Source organism: Sphaeramia orbicularis, chromosome 6 (assembly GCF_902148855.1).
Source record: "Sphaeramia orbicularis chromosome 6, fSphaOr1.1, whole genome shotgun sequence".
Taxonomy (NCBI): domain Eukaryota; kingdom Metazoa; phylum Chordata; class Actinopteri; order Kurtiformes; family Apogonidae; genus Sphaeramia; species Sphaeramia orbicularis.
Window position 1 is genome coordinate 26,133,954 of NC_043962.1, and position 20,769 is coordinate 26,154,722.

At 41.1% G+C, this 20,769-nt stretch overlaps 1 protein-coding gene across 1 annotated transcript in view; it reads left to right on the forward strand.

Moving 5' to 3' along the window:
- The window catches only part of shank3a (SH3 and multiple ankyrin repeat domains 3a), a 189,552-nt gene that overhangs the window by 158,122 nt on the left and 10,661 nt on the right, over nt 1-20,769 (forward strand). Inside the window, 12 exon segments of the mRNA XM_030137099.1 lie at nt 9,450-9,525; nt 12,049-12,131; nt 13,353-13,477; nt 13,800-13,935; nt 16,560-16,640; nt 16,819-16,842; nt 17,203-17,330; nt 17,479-17,584; nt 18,009-18,187; nt 18,189-18,536; nt 18,621-19,350; nt 19,353-20,733. Coding sequence (XP_029992959.1) covers nt 9,450-9,525; nt 12,049-12,131; nt 13,353-13,477; nt 13,800-13,935; nt 16,560-16,640; nt 16,819-16,842; nt 17,203-17,330; nt 17,479-17,584; nt 18,009-18,187; nt 18,189-18,536; nt 18,621-19,350; nt 19,353-20,733 — 3,397 coding nt within the window.

Sequence of the window (20,769 nt, forward strand, 5' to 3'; positions counted from 1 at the left end):
TACCTCTCAATAGGCCTTGGTTACCTTACGTTCTCCCCATTGTATCCATCTAAACAGAAAATTAATCAAAAAATAAAACAATTGAATGAAATAGGCATGATGAAAATGTTCAAAGAATCAAAGAATATGCTTATATACTTCAAGTTTTGTCACCTTCTGTGTTGAATTTAACTTGAAGCCTACTTGTAAGAATTCCCTACATGTGCAGGATAGATCCAGATTAAATCTCTTCAGTCTGTTTTTCAGTCTTTGTTGGACGGAGTTGCTCTTCAGTGTCCCCTCTATCACCTTGTTTTTGTGACTAATTTTATAACAAATGAGGAAAGAACTCACCCTTCATTTCAACTCCAATTCAAAAACCGTCGTGTGTCAGATTAGAAAATCTGGGAGAGGCACGGAAAGATGGAGGGGAATGGGAAAATGAAGACATAGCTCTGTCCTCTGTGCAGAGTGAAAATGGGTTAGCCTTGTCTCTGCCTCTATGGTCCAGTGGCTCCTGTCGGATCTGTGGAACGACAGGCACATTGTGTGATGAGACAAAGGGGAAGGAATGAAAGGATGATTCTGTCTTTATTCCTCTGTTGCCACGTGCAGCTCTTTGCAGGATACCCAGCAGAGTTGTTACACCACAGCACGGCTCGGACTAATTTAAGCGTTTTTGTAATCAAGGTGTAGGGAGCTTTTAGAGTGTTTACACCTCACGCTTCGTCTTATGTCAGCCTGGTTTAGGGGGTTAATATGCACAACATGAAAGAGAAAAGAGGGAAAAGAAAGGAGGGATGAGTGTTGGTGTGGAAGGCAAGAATTAAAAAGTCAATGAGGCTCACTTGATAAGTGTGTGTGAGTGTGTGTGTGAGTGTGTGCGTCTGTTTGTCTGCAGCTCTTATCAGTGCTACAACAGCATAGGTTAATTCTCATTCAGCAGGGTTCAGAGACACTGCGTGTGTCTGTGTTAGCTTGTGTTTCTGTGCATCGGTGTGTATGCGATGTGGCTCTTGCGTCCTTCAGACAAGGACAGTGAAGGTGTTACAATCTCTCGACAGCGTAGAAGAACAATGGACTAAGGCAGGGATGTTGACAGGAGAACTATCAAGACAGGCAGCGGGTTTAACAGTGAGGCACACACAGCTACGTTACAACATCCATGTAGTTTTATTTGCGGAATATGCTTTAGCCACAAGTGAGACACTGTTCACAGTTTTATCCAGAGACTAGCAAATCATTGTCACTTTTTTTTTTTTATGGATGAGCCAACAAGTCGACCAAATATTTTAAAGAAAAAAACACATTTCATGTTCAACAGTAAGAAGAGTAACTTATATGCATGTATTATACATATTTGAGTAGGTATCTATAAGCACTTTAACATTATGTGTAGCAAAATGTGGGGAGATACAAATTTGAAGGTGAAAAATGTCAAATCTGTAAGCTCTGTAACGTGGATTTGAAACGGACATCAATTTTTTAAGCTTTATGCAAACATTCAAAACATGCGGTTCCTGACAGAAATTGATATCAAGGAGGGCAAAGCCTTTTAGATATTATGTTCAACTATGCTGAAAATACATTTTGGAGTAAAATATTGAAAAGTGTCTGTTTTATTGACATGAGAATGTGATGACACGTGGACAGACTGCCATAGTAGCACGTGGATGAGTCTTTACCATTGTATGCATTACCCAAAATGTTGACTTATTTTATAAAACAATAAGCCAGATATAATCACAATGATTCATTTAATGTATTTAATACTAACAGTGTTATTTACATCTTGTGGTGGTCCATATTGACATAGGTAAATTACAAATAAAGAGTGTTTTCTCTGTAACAGTTCAAATAGTCTTTTTAAATCTGACAGATTGAATACATTTTCAAATTTTTTAGATGTAATTTTTAGCGTTAAATTTGAGCTATATCCTTAATGTCTGAGGCATGGCTATGGTGTAAAAAGTACAATTGATAAAATCAGTTGCAACTTTTTTCTACAAGTGGTATGTTAAAAAGGAAAACAGTTCCATAAAATAGAGATCTTTAACTAAAAAATGAACCCACTTAATAAATATGTTTGCAAATTTACTTTTTCATGTTGATGTTCACTTTGGTTTAAGATGTTGATTGAAAAGTAAGCGCTATAAGTAAGTTTGTCCAGTTGTAGAAAATCAAAAAAATGGTTTTTGAAGCATTTCTGTTGCTAACACAGAACACCAGTCTTGCTCTATTTTAAGATATACTGCAGTAAATGCTCCAAATCACATATAATCAAATAAATACTGTGCATGGACATTAAATGTAGAGTGTTACAAAGGGAGACACAACCAACTCAATAATCTTTTTTTTTTATTATTATTGATTGATATTTATTTAACTCAAAGCAAGAAATAACTAAGCAATTGATCTAAGGATAGTGGGTGAAAACTATTCCACTGTGTCTTTACTGTATGTGCACTTGCCTGCTGTAAATCCCCTCAACCAGTCACCGGCTCTAAGTGCATTTGTGAATCTTGAATATTCAACAACCCCCTTTTTAATATGACTAAAAGGATATTGCACAACATTTAAAAGCTTTATTAACCTGGGGTGTAGGGGTGTCATACTGCTCAAATTAAAACTCCCTGTGTTTCCTCTCCAACTATTTCTACATCCTTTCATAAGGAAGGCATCCACTTGGACAGAATGCTACTGTACTTTTAACATTTTGTGTTGCACAGTTTTTCCTCCCCAAAACTGCCGTCTGTTTCTTTTCCACCAGATGCACATTCCTTTGTCTAATGAAAATGCCATTCTCTCCAAATGTCTCTTATTAAACCATATTGTGAGGCCTCTTCCTAATATGCACTCACAGGCGTGTGTCCCTGGGGATTTCAGTTTGCATTCTGTTTCTCTCCCCCATTTACATAACACAGCACTGCTATACTTTGTCAGGTCTTTATGTTTTATATATAGTATGTAGTATATATTTAGTATTTATTTATTTAAATGATAAAGCTGATTTACATATTGAATGATCTGAAGTGAACAGTACCTAAAAATATGTTGTGATCCTCCACAGTTTGTATTAACATAACTGTGGCGTACAGTGTGCAAACATCGAGGGAGGATTGTCTTTGTTCTTTGGATTGCTGACAGTACAGATGTGGTAGCTCTGCCACAGATTGGAGGATTCTTCTCTTGGTTTTATTCCCATGTGGTGCCAAAGCCCAGCCTCCTGTACTGGAAAAGCAAATAATAAAAAAAAAAAAAAAAAAAAAAAGAAAGAAAATCAAAACAATGTAGAAAAATTGACCTTCTTAGACTCGTGTGAGACAGTTTGATGATGTTATAATGTATGGTAATCTAAACATCGACCTTTAGTCCCAGTAAATAGCCTTTGTCACAATTCTGTGCCTCTCTGGCTTTGTGTGTGTGTGTGTGTGTGTGCGTGTGTGTGTGTTTGTGTGTGTGTGTGTGTGTGCCCTCTTCTGCAGGTATATGTGTGTGTGATAGATGGAAGTAGAGGTGAGGTTATCTGTGCTATCAGGGCCCTGCCTTTAGATGCTCCTGGGCTGTACAAAATAGATGACAGTAGTGATGAATGAGCTGCATTTCACACTGTTAGCCCGCATCTTGTATCACATCATGCGCACACCCATACACACACACACACACACACACACACACACGAACACACATGCATTCACTACGCATATGCATTTATCCACTTACAGCATCAAAATACTGTCAGGGAGCACGTTCACACACGGAAAATCATTCAGGTTTTGGCTGATTTTCATTTCTTCTTATCTTTCTTTTTAAAGTGGGTACTTTTTGATGACACGTGCAAGGCTCAATGAGCAATGTGGTTGATTGAGGGCTGAAAAAGACCGGCTCAAAATGCAAAGCAGAAGTGCTGACTCATTTGTATTAGCACTTCTTTCAGCACTACTTCGCTCTGACAACCAGTGTTAACAAAATGTCATGTCCCTCTACCTCAGACCAGATGTACAGCAGCCTTTTAACCCATACAAAATACCAAATAGCACCCTCCTCAGTGCCCCCCACCCCACCCCCCATCCCTCAGCCTAAAACGTGTTTGCATCTGATCTACTCCTAATTCATAAAACTAAATTTAATCTCATCACATTGTTCAAAACGCTATCATTTTTCCATTTTCCACCTTCAAATGAAAAAACAGTACGTGATTTAATATCATCATTCACCCTCTTTTTCTGCATCGTGCCTCATCTACCCTTATTTCACACTGTACTTTTGCCAGGCCAAGCCAAAGAAACACCATCTGATTGGAAAAAAAAAAGGGAAGGTGACACCAATTACCTGCCGCTTACAGTGTTGCCATAACATCATTATCTCAGCATTTTGCCAACACACCTACCAGGCAGACCCAGGCATTAGCGCCAAAGGGAAGATGCCCTCGGAGCAGGTGTTCTCTCTACATCCTCGTCCATTAGTGTCAAGCCTTTATCTCCATGGAGAGAAATTCTAAGAGCTGATATGGAAAAGACATTCAGACCACAAACATTTTATTTCCATAATAAAAGTCCAGGGAATTTTGTAATTTAAAGAATGAGTTTCTTCTCATCTCTGCATAACTAAGTTTTAATTTTCAGTTACAGGTATTTTATCTTGTCAGACAGAACAAGTGAAGCCATAGAAGGAGTAACCAGTGATTTTTACAGGGGTCATATTTTGCTAAACCCACTTTTATTAGTCTTTGGTACTTTTATTTGTGTATTTGGACCCTAATAGTTCAGAAAGTTGGAATTTGAACCCTCCAGGTGCTGCAAAGCTATCTTTATATTCATTTAGGCAAAAATTTTGTGGTTTTCTACAACCCGTTTTAATTCCTTCTTAATTTGTTACATCTATAACTAGTTATGTCATGACATTTGCATATATAAGGTCAAGACTTCCAACGAACATTTCTCCGAGTACACCATAACTGTTTGTCAGCAGCAGCGGTTGTAGTAAAAACTGAAAATATGTCCAGACTTAGAGCCAATTACCTAAAATGTTCAGATGTTGGTTGAACAGGAAAGAGCAGCACAGCCAACAACCTGGAGGGGGTGGGGTATGAAGTGACTTGTGCATTTAAAGGGCCAGCGCTCAAAATTACCTTTCTGGTGTCATTACTCAGATATAGGGTTGAAGATGGACCTGTGGAGTTGAATTAATGAAGAATTCAGACCCAAGCAGAGCATTTACAGTTTATGTAGACCACAGGGAAATGTTTTAAAATGCATAATTCCGTTTAAAAACAAAGCAAAGTATCACTCCTTTACGTATAATTTCTTCCTTAAATAAATAAGCTGCTATTTGAAAGAGGACTGTTTTCAACCTAAATGTCTTTTATTTTTTAATATTAAAGTTAAATTTGAACTGTAAAAATTAAGGCTCTGCTCCCCCTTCCATGAAACCAAATCTGTCTGATAAAATCTGAAGGAGCAAATCAATGTCAAAAGCAGCTGTAACTGTGCTTCAGATGTCTTCATGTGTCTGTCTGTCTGTGGCTGATGACCCATTATAAACGAGTAAAAATACATCTGAGAGGGTTCATACCCTGTACACAGCAAAACACTCATCTGTTTGACAGAAGCAAACAAGGCTTAGCCCAAACCCAGCCATCAGTTAACAATATGAAAATGATTATTGATAAATACCATTCACCATCTATATAACTTTAAGCCTAATGTATTGTTTTTTAAGTTGAAGCTACAGTTGCTTGACTATAGACCGTAACTGTAGAGCATTATAATGAAATGTTGTCATTAAATCCATCATATTCCCAGCAAAATGTTAGAAACTAAATTCACAGCTGTAAAATATTATTTCCTGTTTGTTGCTTCTTGCTTTTCTTTCTTTAGAATATCCAAAGGCAGACCTTGTCAGGGTTTTCCAATAAGTTTAAGTAGAGTTACTCTCTCTAGAAAGTTTTCTGTTTCTGTTAATATTTAAATAAGCAGGAAAACTCCATAAGCTGGATGGATGGATGTTTGCATGTGTCTGCGTGGGTTCTCTCTGGGTACCCCCCACTTTATCCCATAATCTGTAGACATGTACCTGAATAGGTTAACTGGTCTATCTAAATCACCTGTAAGTATGAATGTTAGAGTGAATGGGTGTTTGTTTGAATATATCAGCCTTCGATGAACTGGCATCATGTCCATGGTGTTCCCCGCCTTCGCCCGTTGGTAGCTGGGATGGACTCCAGAATCCCTGCAACCCTCCTGAGGATTAAGTGGTTCAGAAAATGAACATTTTTAGTATTTTTAGAGAGAGCAGATTATTCTATTCATATTTTTGGTGAATATTTGCCAGTGCAGTCAGAGAGACTGAAGGAAACTATACTGTGATACAGGGTTTGTTATTTTTTTGACTTTCAACAGACTATAGTGAGAACTTGTCAAACTGCTTGTTATGCATTAATAGTGATTTCTGAATGAACATCTGCATGGGTGCACAAATAAGTGGCACAGGGGTTTTTCAACTTGTTTTACACCTTACAGTTATTTTTCAGCACATTACAGTTATTATACAGATTCTACCCATATCTTTTTATACTTCTAATTTATAGTGTGCAGTGTATAGTGTTTGCTCTTATGTCATATTTGTCTTTGCTCATGTTTACTGTGGTTTTATATTGTTATTGAATGTGTGTCATGCAGCTGCTACACTGTAATTTCCCAGTTTGGGATAAATAAAATCTATCTATCTATCTATCTATCTATCTATCTATCTATCTATCTATCTATCTATCTATCTATCTATCTATCTATCTATCTATCTATCTATCTATCTATCTATCTATCTATCTGTCTGTCTGTCTGTCTGTCTGTCTGTCTGTCTGTCTGTCTGTCTGTCTGTCTGTCTGTCTGTCTGTCTGTCTGTCTGTCTGTCTGTCTATAAGCTTTTGATGAACCATGAGTATAACTTTAAACAGACAAGACTCAAACTATAACATGTCAATGAGCTCATGAAATGCCAAATGACTCCCAACTCAGTCCACATTTAGGCCATGTATGCCACTTTGTACTACATCATAACAGATAAAAAATAAAATCATGCTCAACCTGCTAAAAATTCAGGCCCAGAATGTTCAAGAGTAACACCAAACTGCAGATCAGTTGGAAAGGCCGTACAGTCATTACTAGGGCTGTGTACTGGCAAGAATCTGGCGATACAATACAAATCACAATACTAGGGTCACGATACAATATATCACGGTATATCATGATACTGTTAAAAAGGGAACTTTTTATTTGTTTCTTTTTTTTTAATGATTATTTCCTTGAAGAATTGAATTACACCAGAAATCTGTACAAATACTAAACACATTTTTATTCGATCACAACAGGATCTAATGTTATATCACAAAATGTTCCTGTGTTCAAACTGAAATTATGTTTTACAGACATTACAGTTTAAGATCCTGTTCAAATGTTCATATTCTATTAGTTCAGAACTAACATCATAACATTATTTTCGTGCAATCCCAACAAAGGAATTAACATTATTTAATAAAGGAGTGTTAAATAATAATAAATAAAATATAAACAAAAAAGAAAAACAAAAAACAATAATGAACCCCTGCAATATCTGCATTTGAATAAATACCTAAAAATATCAATACTGTAATTTTTAATATTGATACAGTATTGTGAAGAGAAATATCGCAATATATTGCAGAAACAATATTTTCTAACACCCCTAGTCATTTCAATGAGCCGATAGCCCAGATATGAAGCATGGGAATTTTTAAAATGTCAATTTTCAAGTGGTTTTCACATGACACTTCGTTAATTCTTTATTTGGAAGGAGGGAAATACATACATGGATCCAGATATTCAGTCATACAATGTTCAAGCCAAGTTTCTTGAAGACTAATGTGTCTATTGATGAGTTTTGGTGCACTTTCATGACAAATGCTTGTGATTTGCCTTCAGGTTAATAATCAGAACACCACCGAAACCAAAGAGTGGTTCAAATCAGGTATATCATTAGTATTGCAAGTTTGTTTTCTTTTTTTTTCTTCTTCTTTTTTTTAAAGTGCTGTTGTTTGTTTTTAGTTATGTACAGCAGTTAACACAGCCAGTAAGCAACAGGCCTCTTTATCTTTGGATTTGTTTTTTGTTATTTGTTGGTTTTTGGTCATGAGCATTGTAAATTTTGCAGAAACAATTTAATGTCCAAAAATTTAAAAACATGTCCTAATTAGACGGTACAAGATGAAAACTCAAGGACTTATCTAAGGAACAGAAAGCTAGATTATGGGTGAATGTTAAGAACATTGAGAAGTTGGAACAGGCAGAAAAAAGGCCTTTTCTTTTCCTCTGTTTTTGTCACCAAGTGTCAGTGGATGCAGTTATCAGAGCTTGAAGTTGTTCTCAGCTGACAGTGTGTCACTCACACACACAGTCACACAGACAAGTGGATCTGAGGATGGCAGCTTCTTCACGTCAGCTCATCTACTTTCATGTCCGTCCTTGTCTTTCTTTTCTTTTCTTTTTTTTTACCATGTGTCTTTCTTTCTCCTAAACCTATATACAGCCTGATAGATTACTTTTATAAAATACCAGATGGCAAAAAGCGACAGGAAAGGCAGCCTGGCTCTGTAACGTATGCTGTGTGTCTCACATCATCCACTTTGCCCAATTAAGAGGTTCTGTGTGTCTGGAAGAGTCTTGAGATGTGTAGTCAGCAGATCACTGTTTAGTGAAGGTGCGGTGTGTATTATGGGGATGAGGGCAGGGCATCGATCTCCATCAACACTCCCATAGGATAAATCCACCCACATAGTGACAGGAGCCGCAGTATATCAGTGTAGCTCAAAGCTAATCCACATTGTAATAAATTTCCCTAAGAAAACATTTTAGGTAGAATCGTGTGTTACAGTTAGATAAAAAAAATACTCACAGTTATTCAGGGGTTATAATAGATTAAGCATATTAATGATAATTGCTTCTCTGTGGTAGCTTAATTCCTCTCTGTGCTAACTCAATTAAATTTTTGCGCACATTTTTATACTTACATGTTAAAAGCTGGAGCAAAAATGGCCTTGACATTTTTGGATTTTTATGGATTTGTATAAAGTCACAGCAGAACTGAAACTAATCGAAATTAATAGCTGCACCCCTGTTATAGTCCTATTTACATATTGTATTCATGTAAAGGGTGCAGATTCACCTCATTTTCTCCGGTCTCTGAAAAATGCAGCAGGAACACCTCATACTAGTTAATGTGGCTGACCTTGCTTTCATGATACTGCGCCAAGAGTGTCTCTAATATGGGTTACAATTTAATTTACTTCATACACTGACTTATGATTTTGGTGGCCCGCTGTGAAAACATTTTATTAATTTAACTTTTCAGTAGTTGGTGTCAGCATTCAGTATAACCAGTGAATATTAATACAGAAAGTAGAAAGTAGATTAAGAGGCATCTAATCTGTTTTGCAGAGACTCGAGAGGACCGCACTAAGAGACTGTTCAGACACTACACTGTGGGATCCTACGACAACTTCACCTCATACAGGTACAGCCTCTTTTTCCAAGCCACCGATCAACAAGTGGAATATACACAGACAGATACAGTACATGTGCACAGGCATCAGTTTGCCTTCCTTATGCAGAGGTGATAAGTTCATGTGTCAAGATTTTCATGTGCTGCAGAGCTGCTGCCATCTAAAGGCATTAGACTGCCATTGCATTCAGTTTGAATTGTAACACATTACATTGTATTGCATAACTGTGTTTTTCAATATGTGTGTGCATCTGTGGATTCAATTTATTTTTTTAAGGATTTATTTTTCATTTTTAATCCATGGCTTTTGTTGTTCCTACATCAGGCTAACATTTGTTGTGCAGAGAATATAAGTAAATGTGCACATATAGTGAATATGAATCATTATGAGCGCTCACACTCCACTGAGGATGAATTAGAAAATTATGTGAGGTTTTATTAAGGTGCAAATTCCTACTTTAATGTCACTATTTTGTCAGTGAGAGACAGAGTTAGGCCATATGAGCATTGTTTCCACCCACTTTCTTAACCTTTTACGAAATGTCAGTGTCTTCCATTTCATTTTGTACTTGGACTAAATGTCACCTCTGTTACTAGAGCTTCTGCTTTATTGTGTTAGCAGTTCGACGGACATAAACTTTTCAGTCAAGTGGTAGAATGGTATGTGGTACCTGTGATCAAAATGGGAGAAGTTAGGCTAACCGAAGATTATATAATGTCTAGCTGTACATCAGAAGCATCAGACTAAAACATTCAGTGTATGTGTTTGAAGTTGCAGCAGAGGCAATATATAAATATCCAAATAAAATGTCTGCCTCCCCAATGTTGCAAATGCCAGCTTGAAGTCCAGGCAGGACAAAGCTTATTGAGTTCAATATTCTTTGATGGTAATCTGAAGTGCACTTTGAGGAATATTATAATCACAAATGTCAATGATCAGTGTTATTTTGAGGAGAGTATACTGTTTTAAAATGTATGACATCAGAGATGTTTGCTCTATTCAGTTATGTAGGCAGCCAGAGAGTTGGAACAAGGACGATGTGCATAGTGCATTAATGTGGCATTTTGGGCCATGGAACAGAGATGAAAGTGTAGTGGATAAAAGGGTCTGGAGTGAAACAAAGCATCTTACTGATGCATAACCAACACAGGAATCTGTGCATAATAATTTCTGCAAAAGTGGTAGATAGCTCTTTATAAAAATCAAACCTTTGACCTCCCTCCTGCAGAAAGGTTTGTTATGGGTCTCCTGGCTCCAGCAGCAGGAGCTCTGTTTTCCCTTGGTAAGTCTGAAAGAGTGGAGTGTAAATAAGCTAATGGAGACTGCAGCCACCCACTTAGTTACATCCTGACCACTAGCCCTCTACATCTGCCTCAGTTGTGAGGTTGGATGGCTCATAATGCTAAAGATCATGAAATGCTGTTAAATATACTGATAATATAAGTATGGCGTTTGTCAGTGTGTTCAGACAGTTTGTCAAGCTGCTCACAGTCCCTTCAGTCAGTGTGATGCAAAATTAGATTAAAAGATGCAAGATGCACTGTATGTTTCAACTCAGCTGTTCAGAAAATCCCATCCATCCACATCTGTCGTCTTCATCAGTTTTAACTGACTTAGATTTTTACAGACCACAAAAATTCTAATCAGTCATTGAGGACAATGAATAGTAGAATAATACACATATTTTGCACTCACACAAAAATCCACTCGCGTGAATTGTGCTTTGTGGTGAAAGCTTTGCTGCTTCTGCTTTGGTTTTGGCTACATCAGACTTTGAGATATATACATACGCTTTTTTCTAGTTTGTGCAGTGCAGGTTAACACCGTCTAATAACCTCCATCCTTTAACACACAGGAAAATCAGGCAGTGATGAACTGCTCACTTAGAATTTCTTCCCATTTCTTCTGTCATTAGTCAGGGGATAATATTGCATCTCAGCCATCTCTGTCAGTTTCTTTATCAAAAGCCCTCCACAGCCTCCTCAGCTCAGTCTCATCTGAAGGATCAACCAGGAGATTGATGCACTCCTAGGTTTTATCCCAAAGATATTTCAATCATAAAGACACTCTCTCTCTCTCTCTCTCTCTCTCTCTCTCTCTCTCTCTCTCTCTCCTCTCTCTCTCTCTCTCTCTCCTCTCTCTCTCTCTCTCTCTCTCTCTCCCAGCCACTCCCTTACTCCTGCTTGCCTTGTCTCTTTACTTTTTTGTCTCTCTTTACTAGTGTAGCCTTGGCTGTCCTAGACTATACTTGCTTGGCTTTTAACCAGACTGGTTAACAGGAAAGGATGTATAACTGTACATATATACACGTGTGTGTGTGTGTGTGTGTGTGTGTGTGTGTGTGTGTGTGTGTGTGTGTGTGTGTGTGAGTGTGTTTCTGTGTGTGTGGCTTGTATCTCCACCCACTTCTCCACCCCCCTTTGCCCGTCTGACCCCTTTTTACTCTCCTGCCCTCACACCTCTCTCTCTCTCTTTGTGTTGGAGAGGATGGTGCTGGATTCATACCTGCTCTCCCTCTGCTCTCTCCTCCATAGTGACTATATCATAGAGGAGAAGAATGCTGTTTTACAGAAGAAAGAAAATGAAGGGTTTGGTTTTGTCTTGCGGGGAGCCAAAGGTGAGATGACTACAGAGACATGCACATAAACAACAAATTTACCACATTCCCACATTTGCACATTTCCCACCTGCCTGTTTTCGACGTGTGCGAGTTTAGACGTGAGAAGCAGTTTGTTGATCTGAGTCACTGAGTGCAGCTTACTGTATATTGTTATTGTGTGAATCAACAGCACAACCAGCTTTGGTCAACACTCAGCTTGTATACTCAGATGCACCCTGCTTGTGTGTATGCATGTGTGTGTAGCCCCTTCGGTGGCGTCATCCTTGGCTGAGCTGTCAGCTAGCTGTCCCATCTGTTCCCCACACATGGCGTTCAGCTTTTGTAGAGATACACTCCTCTCTCTCTCCTCTCTTATTTCTCTCATCTTTGCTCTTCCTGTCCTTGTTTTTGTTCCCCTTCTCTCCCTTACATCCTTCATATCCTTCCCATCCATTATCCTCTCAAAATGTTTCATGATCCCTTTCCCACCCATCCACATTTTAACTGAAATCACCTCTCTACTCATCTCCATCACCGCAAATTCATTTTACTCATGCACGTGCCAGCTCCCTGCTCAGGCTGGTTACCATGGCAACCCCTCTCAGGCACCTTGCCGGGAGTCTGAGTGTGCTTTACTGCTCCATCACTCACTACCATGGATCTTGGCTCGCCCCTGCTCTCTTTTACTCACTCTGTCTTTTACTCCCCGCTACCCGTAAACACACACACACACACACACACCTACACACATACACACACTCATTCATACACAAACCCTCTGCAGTTCACTTAATGGTCCTCTGAGAAGCTCTCATGTGTCAGTGATTTAGTTGGATTCATGCCAAGATTAAATGGACTCATGGCAGAACGCTCACCTAAAGTATGCAAGTGTGTCCATTTTATAAAGACATGTGTGCATTCAAGCAACTGCGTGCAGTTTAATAAATACAACTAAACACTGTGCATTTATTTATTGAGCAGTTTTTAATGAATCCTAAAGAGAAGTTTTGAGAAGTTTAAGCTTATATTATATCTCCAAGGTAATTTAAATGGAGAAATGTTCAACCAGCAGCAGATATTTTCTTACATTCCTTTCAGCATGTAATACATTTTCTCTCTGTGATCTTGTTGTGGGTAGTGTTGATCTAATTTCCAAATGAAGCACAAAAAAAATATACATGAAAGGAAGCTATAAATGTCCCTATCCTCTGTGGGTGTTCTGTGTGTGTTTCATTTTAGCTGAAACACCCATTGAAGAGTTTACACCAACCCCAGCGTTCCCCGCCCTGCAGTACCTGGAGTCTGTGGATGTGGAGGGAGTGGCGTGGAGGGCCGGCCTGCGGACAGGAGACTTCCTCATTGAGGTAATTTCAGACAGCTCGTAACTTACATCTTCATCTGTCCTTATTGGACCTTCCAGTGATTGAGTCTTTATCTGTTTTCTGTCAATCATGAGATCGTACTCAAAGTAAAACTGCTTTTTTTTGCATTAAATAATTGTCTTTGTTGATTTTTTTTTCATGGAATGTCCTTTTTTTCTTTTTTTTTTTTCTTTTTTTTCAATTAAGTCGTGAGAATCATTTCTTAGTTTAAACATGTGTAGTGCTTCACCTGCTTTAACCTGACATTGGTAATGCTGTTGGTGTAACATTCGCAGAAACTGTCTTTTTGTGTGTGTACCTTCAGGTTAATGGGGTGAATGTTGTGAAAGTAGGCCATAAGCAGGTGGTTTCCTTGATCCGCCAAGGGGGCAACAGACTGCTGATGAAGGTAGTGTCCGTGACACGCAAACCTGAGTCTGAGGAGGTCGTACGAAAGAAAGGTAAAGACTCGATGGATAGGATGAGTGAATATTTGTGACGTTATATTTTACATTACAGTTTTATAATGTTGTTTGGTTTGATAGTCTAATATTTTTCATTTCATCTTTTTCATTTATTAAAATTTAAATGTATCAGAGACATGTATATAGTAAAGCGTTAAAGTGTAAAGAATAGGAAATGTGTGTTTCTGTTGTCAAGGTAATTTCTACCACATTTCCCTGCTGTAAATTTATGTGGTTTCCATGTCAACCACAGAACTCCGCCAGTACTCAGCCCCCACACACTCCTGGCACTATGACCTCTGGACTGTGTACACTGGAATTGTTTGTGTGTGTGTGTGTGTGTGTGTGTGTGTGTACGTGTGTGTGTGTGTGTATACTTGCGTGCTTGTTATTGAGTTTGTGTGTGCTGCAGAGTGGAATGTGCACTTCCTTTGCAATTATTGAGGAATAGAGACAGTGATAAATGGTTTTGACCTACTTTTATTAGGACAGCACTGAATCAACGAAGTCCAGCTACTGCTGCTACTTCTGGTCCATCTTTAACTTTCTCTCTTTCTCCCCTGTATCTTTGCTGTATCTTTGCATCTTTCTTTATAGCAATGCCTTTTCCCTTATGGTTGAATCTAGTTTTCGGCTGATGCCAGACATAAGACAAAAACGTAACTGAACTTCAGTTTAGTAACTTACTTTTGGCCTGAGTGGCATGTCATAAATCATATCTGTCATCATTTTTGCTTGCTTTCATTATAAAAAGACATTTGTGCAATGTAAGACCATGATGGTGGAACTGTTACCTACAGTAGGTATGGCTGTGTTGATAGCTGTGCTGATTCATTTTAGTAATTTTTACCTCAAATCTGGAGATTTTACACTGTCCATTTTGCTTTATGACTTCTATTGCTTGCTTGTCTACAGAGACTAAGTATATGTTGTTGGAAGAAGAAGAATTAAGGGGAAAAAAACTAACTCATAGTAAGTTTCCTTTGTTGTGAACTAAATGCTGGCTGGAAGATAGAAGTACTAAAACACAGATAACGATTCAACCTGAAGAAGAGTGGGATTTTCACTCCTTTTTTTAAACTTCCCTAATTTTTTTTTTACCTCCCAAGCTGTGTTGAACCCCCCCCTTTAGCCCTTCTGCTTCTCCTATGGATCTTACTCTGCATATTGTGCCATACCTTTGCACAACTGCACACTCACAGATGTGCTCACAGACTTGCGAGCAAACACACAGACAAAGCACATTTTCTGCACCGTGCAAGGCCTCACTACTGCCACCGTTGCCATGGTGACTACACTGCATGTTTGAATTAAGCATTACATTACAGCAAAAGCATCTCTCTCTCTCTCTCCCTGTGACTCTGTCTCTGTTCCTCTCTCTTTCTCTATCCTCCTCCATCTCCTCTGCTCACTGCTACTGTACCAGAATGTGCAGACTGGTGAGAAAATGAAGATGTTTGATATGGACTGTACCAGAACGGCGTATGTACACTGGATCTGCATCTGCTGACAACAGCAGGGTAGTTCAGTTGTAGTTAGGCAATTGGGCATTTATGGGATTAATATAGGTATAGATCTACAGTGGTGCATTGAGTGTTGGACGGTCGGTTTCAGATAGAGTGCGCTGATCTATTCGGATTGTGGGGTGCTCATAGGAAACTTGAGCTTGTCACAGTATTTAACGACTGTTTATATTTGTGTCTTTATGATCACTGTGTAACTGCATGTTATTTCTTAGTTATTACAAACCTAAAATGCTTGAATATATGGCAATATTATTTTATAATTAGCTCTATTACTAAGTTCCAGGTAATCTTGTTTAAAGCCTTTTATTGGTATTTCTAACTCTCGCATGTGGAGCTAATATTTGGTAGACGTGACCGCTCTGAGTAGTGACAACCCAGTTGTCTTGTGTGTATAGTGGGATAGGGAGGCTCCCCTGAGCTTTGGGTTACAAAGTCTTCAGCTCATCATTCTCTAGCTGTTGAATTTATTGTCTTCTCTTCGTCTGTCAACCCACATGTCATTATGTCCTCCCTCAGGGACTTTTCTCTGTGTATCTGCATGTGGTCCCACATGTGGGAGGAGATGCATGTGTGTCTAAATCAGTGTATCGGTGCATTTCTGTCTATGCACACCTAGCAAATTCCAGACAGGCAGCATATTAAAAGTAAGATGGACGACGTTCTCCCTTTCCTTACCACACTTATTTTACACATTCTGCCTATGGTGGCAGACAAATTCTGTTGTTCAGTGTGTACTGGTAAGATTCACAAAGCTAAGGATGTTACAGGGAGGACTGAGCTGCACATTTACTGCCTCTGGGCTTCTCAACAGAGGGCAGTTCTTGCAGGATAAAGACTAAGAAACTGAAAGACAGACTGACAATTACTCTGGCTGTCGGACCAACAGAGACATGAAGAAGTTGGGCTCCAACCGTAACCTAAACAAGGTCCTGACTAAATGTGACGCATCCAGTTCATCTGAATTTGACCAGATGACAGCAATGAAGACAGGATGGGCTGGACGTCTGGGGGACGCCAGGAGGGCACTGAGCCGCAAAGCCAAAGGATTTTCATCCACTTCAACATCGTCCTCAACACCATGCCTTTTCTCCACAGCTCCACCACCACCTAAGAGAGCCCCTAGCACTACCCTGACACTGCGCTCCAAATCCATGACCGCTGAGCTGGAAGAACTGGGTAAGCGCCAAAGACCCAGCATGGAAACGCCACTCTCTCTCCCCCTTTTCTGTCATATCTTTGCTTTCTCTTTGTCATTAAAACTTGGTGTGTCTCCTAACTTTTAGAATAGTCACTTCTGTTGGCTTGTTCTTGTCATTTTCCTTCCTCCGCTGACACTATCTTTTTCCTCACCAAGCTTCTGCTCGGAGGAGAAGAGGAGGTGAGTCTGAGACAAGAAATTGACACCTCTGTGAACTTCATAAAGATAATTTATCATTGCTGTTTCAATGTAAACAGCGTTGATTAGAGCAGAAACCTGAAAACTGGAAACAAGTGGACTCTCTCTTTCTACACTATTTTCTTTTTCTTTTCTATGCTTGTTTTTCTCACTTCTCCACATCCACTACCTTGTGGTCATGAAGGAAACACAGTGAAGTTATAATGAGATACAGTGCAGAGATTATTCCCTCCAACATTGAACCGACAGAGAAATTCTAATTTGTGTATCAAAAATGATGACACAGTGTTTTCTTAATCTTATGTCTCAGTATTTAGTTCTGACTCATTTCCACCTTTACAGAGAGACTGGATGAAATGTTGGCATCGCAAGAGTCTATGTTGCGCTCTCAACCCTCGGAGGCAGATTACCGAGCAGCCACTGTCAAACAACGGCCTACCAGCAGGAGAATAACACCAGCAGAGATCAGTGTGAGTGCACCTACTCAACACACTGGCAGACACCACTGTGTTGGCATACATAAATGTGATTTTTTAATATACTGAAAAATTCACACAACCAACGCCATACATAGTCATATAAAAAGTGATTTGGGATCATTTTTTTGTTGTGCCACAGTCACTGTTTGAGAGACAAGGGATGACGCTACATGGAGCTCTGCACCCCGGCCTAGAGAGAGGTCATATACCATTACCAAAGGGAATGTCTCGGACCAAGTCTTTTGGTAAAACTTTCACCTATCCTGTACATTTTCTAGTGAGGTGAATGATAGTGTATGTTATTCATAGAACAACAATAGGTAATATATTGACATGTAGAAGGTGTAGAGAGTATGTAATGCAAGAAGTTTATTCTTCACTTCTTTACACATGACACTGACAACAGGAAATCATTTCTTTAACTGAAAATGTATCAGTTTTCAAAGTGAATGTGGTAGCAACAAATACCTACCAACATAGATTATCACATTCATGTATATAAAAACCTGTGAATTCAATTGAAAGTAGCTTCAACTACATATGTTATTAACATATTTTATAATATTATATATTGTCAATTCGTGGTACATTATTGACAGTTTGAGTTAACAGAGCCTCCTATGGAATTGGCCTTAATGCTGCCATATGTACTCTTTCCTTCCTCCTTAGGTGCCACTGAGGAGGATCGGTTGTCTGCGCTGGCAGGTGAACACCGATTCCCCCGCAGTTCCTCTATGACAGACTCTCTCAGAGACCACTCCCAGCCCCATCCCATCCCACCACCTCCACAAACAGCACCTCCTCCTCCTCCTTATTACCTAGACACAGGTCCCCCACCAGCCTTCTGCCCCCCCTCCTCCCCCATCCAGAACACAGAGTCAAGGCCATGAGCCTGGAGGACGCTCTAGCTTCAAGCCCTCCAGTTTGGACCTGCCTTATGAAGCTGCTCAGCGGCAGGCCACACACATCGAGAGACAGAAAAAAGCACGCTCCATGATCATACTTCAGGACTCTTCTCATCTACCTGTAGAACCTACAGAAATTCCCCGTCCTTCTGCTGCTACTCCACCTGAGCGAATCAAACGGAAGGGACGGGTTATTGACAACCCTTATGCCAATGTGGGTCAGTTTAGCATTGGACTGTACACACCCACCAAACCCCAGAGGAAGAAAAGTCCACTGGTGAAACAACTACAGGTAGGTTCTTTTGTACACAAGATCTGCTAAATTCTTTGCTCTGATAGCAAAGATCCCCTGACTTTCACTTCTAATTTCTTACAGGTGGAAGATGCACAAGAAAAAGCTAGTTTGGCCTTAGCAGCTGCCCATTCACGAGAGACCTCACCCTCAGGGCGACACCCACATCCCCATGGGCACACACACACCAGTCGTGCAGACTACTACCAGCAGCATTTGATGGCTGAACGAGAGCGTATGCGTGCCCAGGGAGAGATTATTTTTCCGGGTAAGGGCCCTTTTGCTGCCGCAATTGCTGGAGCAGTCAAAGATCGAGAGCGTCGTCTAGAGGAACGGAGGAAATCCACTGTCTTCCTTTCTGTTGGGACCATGGAGGGGGCATCAGCCACCAGCTCGGAGGCCCCCTCTCTTACCCAGTCTCACTCCATTGATGAACGGATGCTCACCAGAGAACTAGGCCAGCTGCCTCCCCCTGCCCTGGCACTGAGCCCCTCACCCAGTGGGACCACCTTTATCCATCCTCTTACAGGAAAGCCCTTGGACCCCAACTCACCACTGGCTCTTGCGCTGGCCGCAAGGGAGAGGGCTCTGACCTCCCAGAGTCAGTCCCCAACTGGCAGCCCAGAGCCAAGGACTAAACAGGAGCGGGCAGGCCAGGGTGTTATATTAATTGAACCTCAGACCAAAGAGTCGCCACATGGGGAAGGGGCAGCCACATCCCCTCCTTTCTCCCCTAAAAGCACGAAGGCAGCAGGGTATGGAGTTGGATCCCCAACGGGTTCAGTGTTACTCCCACAACCCACCAAACCACAGTGGCCACATCACCGTCACCTGTATCATTCCGACAGGAAATGGAGGCCAGAGTAGAGGAGAGGAAGGAAGAGAAGAGAATAGAGGATAAGAAAAGTATGTTGATCAGTATTATGGATACGTCACAGCAGAAGACAGCAGGGCTGATCATGGTCCATGCCACCAGTAATGGTCAGGCTGTTGGGGTAGGTTCAGAACTAGAACAGACAACTGCTGCAGTATCAACAGAGCCAAGCAAATCTGGAAGTCCTCGGGTTAAATCCCCCAGTCCCACCGTTTCCCAGCCCCAGTCTCAGCTCCAAGCCCAGCCTCAGACTCCACGTCCTTCTAGTCCAGCCCAAGAAAAGAGTCTGGCTCAGGGAAGTTCTGAAGAGGATGTGGATCCATATACAGTGACCCTGCCCCCTGCAATGTTGTCCTCCAGTGATGAGGAAACACGAGAAGAACTACGAAAGATTGGAGTTGTCCCACCACCGGATGAGTTTGCAAACGGGCTGCAGGCACAGACACAGGGGGCATCAGTGTCCCCAACTAAACCTGCCACCTCACCTACCACCCCCACAACACCAACACCCCAAACTCCCTCAACACCAACAACCCCAACTGTGACACCTACCCAGCCTCAGCCTCCCCAGCCCCAACCTCCCCCCAGTGCAGCAGCTGTCTCAGGGAAGCCCTCTGACCCTTTGGAGCCCCCACCAGTGGGTGAGTCTGGCTCTGCGGCTGACTCAGGCGTGGAGGAGGCTGACACACGCAGCTCCAGCGAGAGAGAGCGAGATCACCACCTCGAGACCACCAGCACCGTCTCCACAGTTTCCAGCATGTCCACCTTGTCCTCAGAAAGCGGCGAGCCTGCCGACACACACACCACACACACCTCCTATGCTGACGGGCAGACTTTTGTGCTCGACAAGCCGCCAGTGCCTCCTAAGCCACGACTCAAGTCACAGATAGGAGGCAGTAAAGGCCCCGTCACCTTCAGGGACCCTCTGTTGAAGCAGAGCTCTGACAGTGAGCTGCTATCACAGCAACAGGCTGCTGCCCTGGCTGCTGCTGCAGCTGGAGGAGCTGGGCTACCCCCAGGTGGTTCAGCCTCAGTGACTGGACTAGCCCCCACCAAGCCACGCTACCTCTTCCAGCGGAGGTCCAAGCTGTGGGGAGACCCAGTGGAGCCTCGTGGACCAGGTGTGGGACTAGGTATTGGGAGTTTGGGCAATCTAGGTGGGCTGGGACTGGGTCTGGGTACAGATGAGGGAGGAAAACCATCCGTTATGGGGGAGCTCAGTTCACGACTACAGCAACTAAATAAAGACACTAGGTCACTGGGAGAAGAGCCACTAGGATCATCACTTGACCCTGGGAGGAAGTCACCTGTGGCAGGAGCCAGGTAAGAGAAACACAAGAAAAACGCACTAGAAAGCTC